Genomic DNA, 9,663 nt, shown 5'->3' with positions numbered 1-9,663 from the left:
GTTTCATGGTTTCAACTCATACTATTTAAAGAAAATATGAAATACCAGTTCAGGAATTCATAGTGCTAATTTTGTTGATAAGATTTTCTAAAACAGGCCAGGCAGATGATTTATAAATTTACCAAATGAAAAGTGAATTGGGTATTCAAAAGTAAAATCTGATAGCAGCTATAGGAGAGTGCATGAAAGCGGATTGTACCTCTGTAAATGGATGTACCGATAAGGAAAGTAAGCATTCAACGTTGCCAGGCTCCTAGTAGCCTAGATCTTCCTTCCAGATGATATTTTTAACTAGATTTTGCAATAGTGCAATGGATTTCCTGGTCCCTGGAGCTCCTGGCCTTCTATCTGACCTCTGCATTACAAGTAATGACTGCTTGCAAAGGACTGAGGCCAAAAGTTTTTGTCCACATCACCGGCTGTCAAAACACAGGGACTTCTGTCTGGGTGTAGATACTTAGTTTTGGAAAGGCAGGATAGAACATTTTGTTCATCGTTCCTCATGCTTCTCCACGCACGCACATGAACACACACCATCACACACACCAACACACACACACACACACACACACACACACAGAGAAACAAACCAAAGCCCTAATGGTGCTATTCTTCTTTAGTATCTTCCATGTAACTACAGAAAGCAATCTATAAACATTAAAGCTTCGCAGCAGCAAAAGCATTAAACCCATTAGGTAATCAGAAAGCTGAAATAACTATCAGCTGGTCAGCTGCAAGGTTAGGAAAGGTTCAGGAGTTCTAATTTCCAGTCCTTTAATCTAAGCCCTAGGCCACAAATAAGAAATTAGCCTGGAATTCATGATCAACCTTGAAATAACAAAACTTTGTTTATACCTCGACAAGCAGTGAACAGTACCAACTTCACTCTATAAGATGCTTGTTGTTGCAAAACCTATAAAAACTGTTTGCTTTTTAATATCTCAGTCTTGTTTTAAGAAAATGAAGTTGCTCCTGGACCTTGAAACTTAGAATGAATTAAATGACACGTGAATAAATATATATTAATTCTTTTTTATTAAAGTATCAAAACAAACTTGAGAATAGAAAACAAACTGCTTTTAATGCATTTTTAAAGGTTCTCCTGAATAAAGTATACTTTTAGAAAACTCATGCAACATACTGCTCCTGCCTAGGTGTTTAAACATTTTTTATTTTTTTTTCCTGGGCATAGTCAAATGAACTTGAGTACCATCATTTCTAGAGTAGTGTGCAGGAGCACGCGTGCACACACACACATACAAGCAGTAGAAAGCAGCTATGACTGCACATATAAAGAAATAAAAATAGATTATCTTCTGACAATAGTAGTGGTACCATATTAACATTTGGCATGCTAAGTAAATAACATCAAGCAACAAAAGCATGACGCCTGCGTCACCAAGTGATACGGTTAAAAGCAACCGTACAAATTCCCTATGGGAGACATGAATTCTGTCATTATATTCTAGTCTCTGTGGTAACACTTTATAACAGTATAGGAGGCAGTTTTGTCTGCTGGTATTTGATGCGGAAAAGGCAAAGCCAAGGTGTACGATACTGGGCTGATGCCTCGGGTTTGTATTTCCATGTTACAGAAGTCAAATACCAGTGAACACAGTTTGACAAGTTTATTGTAACACACTTCATGTATATCCATTCTCTGATAAACAGCTGGCCCAATTCCCCGCAGAACTTGCCCTCTAAGCCAGGGAAGTCACAGCAGAGGCTCCAAACTCTGCCTACTGGACATGAATAAAACTCTCACTGAAGTCAATGGAAGCTCCTTCCAACACACAGAAAGATAATGGATTCTCAGGACAGAATCGGACCTTGTATGTCACCTTTGTAATACATTCACTTTTCAGATACATGAAGTACATATCTTTAAAACATGATATAGGACATTACAATATATCCAGATCTTAGGAAAATGTACTAAGAAGTTCTGTTGCAGAATATAACGATCATATAAGGATCAGGTATGATATCTGATAGACTCATCCGGGACTTGTAGGGTAAGAAGCTTACGGCTGAGGTATCTTTAATTTTAGCCTTTAGAACAAAACAACAATTTCAACACTGCGTAACTGGTGTAAAATATTATGTACTGCAAGCTCCATTCTTACTGTCTGCTTCACTTAAATTGTGACATTGAGCAGCTAGGCACCACTGATGGAGGTACAGAGTTTTGGAAGGTATAATCTCTGCATTCAATCATTCAAGATACTCAGTGCCTCATCTGTGGAAAAGATGAAAGATAAGTGTTTTCAATACTGGTGTCTCAAATACAACCAGTGAAGTTTAGGAATATATAATATTAAACACCAAGAGATAAAAGCAAAAAGGCAGCGCAACACTTGTGTTTTCAGTTTTATCCTGCTCGCAGTATTTATTAACTTCACTCATTGCGATATTAGTGATAAATAAGGATAATATTTTCTTTTACAAAAAATTGTAAGGATATATTTTATAGGGTTAAACAATCTGAGAATTTCACAGAAACATCAGAATTTAAACACTCATAGCTCCAACTGTTTTGTCCAGTAGCTCTTCTACCAGTTCAAAAACATCTATGGTTAGTATTTAATAAAAAATAAAACCAATTATTCACTACATCAAAACTCTTGCCTCCTTTAGATTCTAAGTAACGCTTTCAATTGACTGTAGTTGCCACCAAAATGTAAAATAAAAGTAGCTGCAATCATAATTTTTCCCTCTGAATCACCTGGCAAAAGCAAGTAATCCTGGCCAGGTGGAAAAAGGTTTGTTAAGCTCCGCATAAGCAGACCCACTGAAGGCCATGGAACCTCTTTTTTGAGTTGAGGATTAATAGCATGAATTAAGGCTTGTAGGATTAGATCCTAGATGATTTTATTTTTTTTTTTTTAAACTTTTCACTATTCATGAGCCTGGGATTCGGTCCTACAGTTCTTTACTCATGCAAAACCTGTATCAATATTCCTCCATAGTTAGTTTCCTCTTTACAGTGGGTCCAATTCACCAAGTCACCAAGCATTGGTACAAGCTGCTCTTCAGCAATTCAAGGAAAAATTGTAGTCCCCAAAGGATAGTTGGTGGGGCTCCAGATCGTAAAATACAAACTTAGCTACATGGACATTTTGCAAGAAACATTTCTTTGTCACACCTACGAGGCTTTTAAAATTCAGTCTCTGAGATGAGTCATTGAAAAAAACCCCACACAAGTGTTGTGAAAAAAATGACAAAGCTTAGTTGGAACTAGAGGCTTTTTGTGTGTATGTGTGTGTTAGGTTAGAATGCAACATTACATATCGGTACATTCTGCCAGAAAACATCCTCCTGGAAACTTCAAAACTTTAAAAATACTCAGTCTGCTTTCCCTACCAGCAACGAGGAAAAGTAGTGTCCATCCAGCACAGCTTGTCTGTACCACGTGCATCATCGGAAGTCATAGTGTTCTAGCACAAACGTCGTGAGTGCAGATACTGTATACTAGCAGAGAGCTAAAACTTCTGAAGCTGTTGTCTGTAGCTCCTAGGAACAGCAAGTATCACAGGTGCAAAACCTATATTTGAGGCAGAAGACTCTTCAGTTTGATTGAGACCAGATCTTCCAAGGGGAAGAATCGCTGTCAAGCCAAAATGATTCTTTCCGCTTAACAGAGCAATCTGCCCTTCCTAAAGGCTCTGGACTAATAGAATCCTACACAATATGTCAGATCCTCCATGGATTCTGGTAGTTGCTAAAAACACTATAAATATTTCCATGTTTGCCATATCACTTAACCTTGTAATGTGCCTTCTTTGATCTGTTGAATAAAAAGATTCCTTTCATCTTCAGGTGTCCTTCCGTTTTGTGCCCGAACTATACAAGTGGGCCTGTGAAGATTTAGCATGTATATCAAATGCTGCTTCTCATTCTTTAGCTCTTCAATCTGGGCTTTTAATTCTGCATTGATAGTTTCCAGCTTTTCTGATTCCTAGTCACAAAGAACAGACACAACTGTTAGACTGAGTAGTTCAAATAGTTAATTGCAGTGTTTGTCTAAAAGTTGCAGACTTTTATTGGTGGGAAAGCATATGGCTAGCGGAGGAAGAAATTGCTAGCCACGGAAGAAATTGCATGTTGATTGTGTCCTGTAATGATGAAACTATACATCCCCCCGTTGACAATAGTCTAAAAACCAGATTGACAGTTACCTTCTCTGGCATTTAGAGAAGTGTAATGGAAGTTGAAAAGCCAAATTCAGACTTGTATTCACTTACAGCGACAGGTATCCGAAACATTATTGCCATCTTCTGCAAAATTATTCTGAACTTCTTGGGTCAAAAGTTGGCCCAAAATTATCTATGCTTCTTATTAACTCCCTGGAAAATTATGTCACAGATCTGTAAACTCGTGTTAAGCTAAGAAAGTAAGGACACAGCTTTTTTTTTTGTTCCCCCCCAGACCTGGATATAGGAACAAAGACAGGCCTGATGCTGCCGTAGTATAGTTTTATATCATGGCAGAACAGGTGAAGACACTACTGGGGTCTTAAGACAGAGACTTCAGGGCTAAGCTACTATGCCACTCATTTCATAAAGAAGTCAGAGATTACTTGTTGGTGTTTGTAGGCTCTTGGTCTCCACAATGGATATTATATGAAATGAGATTTTACTTTTTTTGTGTTCAAGGTACACATTCAAATTCATACTATGCCCCTAGACAAGAGTGGTCACTGAAACAGTAATCTCTTTTCATTCCTACCACGCTTTCACTTTTTTCCCAGTTTTAACCAGGTTTGATTTAATATATAGCGTGTTCTTTTTTATACCTAGTGTTTTGACAGGTTTACAGAGTTTTGTGTGACATCTTTCTCTTATTTGCTACTATGACAGTGCCCCTCTGCTGTCTGTTCAGATCCTGACAGGGTGACAGATTAAGAACAATTCAAGCCAGTCACTTACTTTCTGCAAACATTCTGTTTTTTCCTTCTTTTTGTTTCGACACTTTGCAGCAGCGATTTTGTTCCTTTCCCTTCTTCGCTTTTTTCTTTCATCCTCTTCAGGAGAAAACTATCCCATAAAAACAGATATACACAACCCATAAGATGTTGTAAATACTTGACCTGTATTTTGATAACTTCTGCATTTTTAAAAGCAACATGGATAGTGTTGTCAGGGCTGTGCTGATATCGTGAGTTACATAAGAATGTGATTCTGACCTTGCTTGCCATACAGTAAAATGGTAGTAACTCCATTAGAATTGTCAATAAAAACCTGACTGGAGTTTGGATGCATGTAATCCACATGATGGCTCGTTTTAAATCGATGGTACTCAAAAAACTCGCCAAGCATCTCCCCAGGCTGACTCCCATACCTCTATCTGTCCTCCATTTCCCAAGGAAGAAGAGGAGTAAGGGGCACAGGGAGCAGATTGGAGGATGTGGCATGAATGAGGCAATGAGAGCGCAGCAAACTAAGGGGCAGCACCAAGAAGGGGATATTAGCACACTCCTTCAAGCTTTATTTTGTTTTCTGTGGAGGCTCAGGTCAAGGTGTAGCTATTTCCCTAACTTAAGCTATCTCTCCACTTCATAAGAGACATGGTTTTTTTCCACAGAGACTATTATCTTAAAGTAAAAAAACTAGTGTGGACATAGCGTGGCCATGTCTGCCTCAGCCGTAGCCCACATGGGTCCTACTGCACTGCCCTCAGTCAAGCAAAGCTGCAGTGACTTACTCCGAGTTCAGTCATGAGCAGGCAGGGAAACCAGATTAGTGCTTCCTCTAATCTCTGTAAAACATTGTCCTTAGTTCACAATCAAAAATAAAGTATCCAACTACAGGCCTCAATGGAAATGAGAAATACCAGAAGGTTTCCCAGAAGCACTTAACAGAAAGCCAAGCAGCAGGCTTAAAAGGATCAAGTATGGTGGAGAGGGTTGTCTGATATAATTACTGGTATCGTAGTGACGTTTTATTAGAGAATTAATCATTCACACTGAAATGCTGTTTAAAAAGTCATACCTCTGTTTTCATGATTGATGTTTCAATTGGCCTTTCAGAAACTGTCACTGTGTCCAATGTAGAAGACATCCTGTGGGACTGGCGTTTATTCTGAATGGTGAATCTCAGTTCCTCTTTCACCAATGGGGTTAAATTTGTGAAATCATCAAACCCCAGTGACCCTGCAGGGGACAAAGTGGGAACAATTGCGGAGGCGCTGACTTCTAATGCAGAAACCTGGCCTGAGTGTTGGACCATCATTTTGCTGAAAGGTAAAAAGAGACAATAATAATAGTCTTTCAATGACTTTAGAAATGTAAATAATATCTCCTAGAGGTATGTTTTATAGTGTGAAATAATACTGTATTTCTTGCATCGCTTCAACCACCATTCCCCATCCACCCCAATCTCTCACTAAGGTCAAGCAGTTAAGAATTTGGTCACTAGTAAAAACTTCTACTTTAGGTTAACTTCAAGTTGGTATTTAAAAATAATAATAGTATTAGCACATCACACAATATCTAGGTCTCTCTAAAACTTAATGTGAAAAAAATTGTGTGTATGTATGTATACTTCAAAGTTTTAAACTGGTAATGCTTGGCAAATGAGAATCAAGTGAATAGGAAGAGAAAGAGAACAAGGAACAAAAATCAGAAAGCAAAGAATTATTATTATTAAACATATAAAAGGAGTTTAAGACTATCTCCATCCTCAGAGCTATACCACCACAAAATTCCAGCTTCAAATGGACAGAGCTGTACCTTGATCTCAACTACATTTAGGCAAAGCTCAAAGAGTTTTACTAGGAGCTGAAGTCTGCTAACCAAGACAAAATCTGTCACCAAATTATCATGCTCAGTTTTACACAGAGTTGTAGATCTGGCTATATACTCCTGCAAAACAGTTCACAAAAAGAGTCGGTACAAAGGTAAAAGTCTATACACGCTCTGGGGCTTCAAAGCACAGGCTGAGTTGGAGGGATTGAGTCATGAAAAACATGAAGCCGTTTGTTTCGTTCCTTTGCTCTTGTAAAATCTGAAACTGTCCTCATGTGCCCTCAACAAGAGGCTTGAAATTCTTAAATATTTATGGTCGGATCTCCTGCTGATATAAAACAGTGTGACCGAAGAGACTTCAGGGGAATTATGCAAATGGACACCCATGGGGGAACCTTATTTCTAGTAGTTTTCCTAAGAAAATGAACCTACCCAACAGTGCTCTGTACTTTCCTCTTTTTAGTCACTCTTACCAATTTTTTAGCCAGTTTTGGAGGGGGAGAGGCCCCCAATGAGCTTTGTGAAAACTGGTGACCCCACTGAGGGAACAAGAGGCAAAACTCAGCAGTCAACCGTCCTAACATCGTGGGCAGCCTAGCTAGCCAATGCACACATGACACAAACCATCTCTCACCCAGAAGAGGTGAGATGAGAGGTCTGGAAGAAAGCTGAGTGTTTTCTGTGGCTGGCCCAAGGTGAAAATGCACAGGAAAACAGATTGTATTACTTCCCTTATGAATAAAGTGAATTGTGTTAAATTAGATTTACCATGTTGGTTTTCCAGCTTTCTTTGGTGTGTAGGTTTTGGGGTTTTTTTTTAATAGCTGTACAGGTAATTACAGCGTGCATTATCTACTCTTGATTAGAACGGTAATAATTATAGCAAAGTCAGTTATAATTAACTTAGTGCAGGTAGGCAAGTAGTTGCCTTGGGGTAGCAGTGTGGGTAAGTTAAATTTCCACACGGTCAACCCAGAATTGCATAGTTCCCCATGCGCTACTTCTGTAACCCAGCAAGAAATGTTTGGGGTCACGTGCCTTGACAAGAAGATAGATTTTGCTCAGAGATATCTAAAAATACACTGCAAATCCACACTGGTGCAAATGAGAGTAGAATCTGGTTCATCGCTAAGCAAGGTAAATATAAAAATGCAAGGACAGCAAATTGCCAGTTGGTAGAAAATGCCATTTCCAGTTCCAGAGACTTCCTCTCTTCTTCCTCACCCAGTCACCAAAGAAGAACTGAAGATTTCTGAGAGTCTGGGTGTGAAATTCTGAACCCAGTAAAATCAAAAGGACTTTTTCTGTTGACCTCGGTGGGGCTAGGATTTCACCCATAGTTACTAAAGATGAGGAAATTATTTGGAACAATTTGTTATTCAGAAAGACCTTGGGAAATTTATGTAATTCTCTTCAGAAAGCCCCTGCTCATGAGTCACATTTAAAGTACTGATACGGTTTAATCCTATAATCTCAGAAAGCTAGCAGTTACTTTTTTCCAACAAGTCAGAAACAGTCCTATAATTTCCAGCTAAAGTCCTCCCAGCATTATTTATCATTTATCAACATTCAACTCGTCTAAATAGGCTAATTCCAGATGACACCGAACCCCTTGTTGCTAGCAGAAATTTTAGCTGTTTTCACTGAATGTCAGTCTCCTTGGCTCCCAGTGATGGCTTCATTCAACAAAGTTAATTCTGTATAAATCAATCAAACCAGGAGTCTTAAATTAACAGTAAAACCATTTCTCCAGCCTACAAAATAATTAATTGGGCTAATCATTTTCCGGCACTGGTGGTTTATTCAATTATTTTTCAGTTCAGGTGAACTTTTAATTAAGGTCAGTAGCAGCACCAGAGGAAACCAAGAACATTTGTGTCTTAGTAACGTGTCTGAGGCGAATTGTGTTAATTGTGGATTTCTACTAGTTAGTGCTAAGCCTACCACAAGCACCAATGAAACCCTACTGAAACCCTGCTATAATGTCCTCGGGTACTCTCATCCATCTGTCATTAATGTAAAAAAAAGAAAAAAAAAAAAAGGAATGGGAAGGTGCCTACAGGGAAGGGAAGCACAGAGGGGGGGGGGGGAAGTGCCCTTGACTACAGAAACTTGCTGCTCTCCTGCCTGAACAGCTCACTGACCTTCCAGACATCCTGAAAGGCATCTCTATTTATTCAGACTTTAGGGAAGGGAGGGCCTACCAGGGGGCTGAGGCTTGTGTAAGGATTTCTGCCGTGAGCCGAGTCCCGTTTTACAGATCTGTTTGCTACTGGTTTGCTTTGCTGGGGCTCTTTCTTGGGGCAGTGCTTCTGGACAGTGCCTAGGAAGGTAGGCTTCCAGTCTACCACCGGGATCGTGAGGAGCCACCGTGAAACAAATAACAAAAATAATCAGCCTTATGTCAAATGTACTCAGTAAGCTGAATAGATTCCTTTTTCCTAACAACAAGGTAGATGTTCTCCAATTTCTGAGAAACAAATCTGCTTTTAGGAATGTTTTATGGGAATGAAAACTAGATTTTGCTATTGAAAAAATGCAACAGGTTGCCCTTCCTTTTTCCACAATTTTTGTACAAATCGTACCTCTGTCTATACGCCATAAAGAGCACTGTCTCATTTTCTCTGGGTCTGTAAAGGCTGGGGAAACAGTAGGAATTAGAATATCGGGCCTTAAAGTGGGATCACATCTGGGCCTTTCTGATACGATCTCCATTTACTTTGTTAGACCATGCACATGGATCTCAGCTCCAGGCTGCTTGGAGTCCTTCTGAAGTTACTGACGTTGAAGGTGCTGAACATTCCACAGACCTGCACTGGAAAGGTACGGCTTGTTCCCAGCGTGAGTTAATGCTTTGTTACTTTATCCTTAGTTTTGGAATTCTCCAAAGAGAACAGCTTTTCTATTAATGGTACACC

General features: G+C 39.3%; 1 protein-coding gene across 1 annotated transcript; it reads right to left on the bottom strand.

Moving 5' to 3' along the window:
* Positions 1-3,240: 3,240 nt before the first annotated feature.
* On the bottom strand, positions 3,241-6,230 carry ATF3 (activating transcription factor 3). The gene is made up of 3 exons (XM_009646176.2): positions 5,991-6,230; positions 4,929-5,036; positions 3,241-3,958 (listed from the first exon to the last, which is right to left on the bottom strand). Exons 1-3 carry the CDS (start codon positions 6,228-6,230, stop codon positions 3,761-3,763), a joined length of 546 nt encoding a protein of 181 aa, XP_009644471.1. The 3' UTR covers positions 3,241-3,760.
* Positions 6,231-9,663: the final 3,433 nt, after the last annotated feature.

The sequence above is a fragment of the Egretta garzetta genome, unplaced genomic scaffold, assembly GCF_000687185.1.
Source record: "Egretta garzetta isolate BGI_Z169 unplaced genomic scaffold, ASM68718v1 scaffold319, whole genome shotgun sequence".
NCBI lineage: Eukaryota > Metazoa > Chordata > Aves > Pelecaniformes > Ardeidae > Egretta > Egretta garzetta.
The sequence above is the reverse complement of the archived record's forward strand: the minus strand, read 5'-3'. Positions and strand labels throughout refer to the sequence as shown.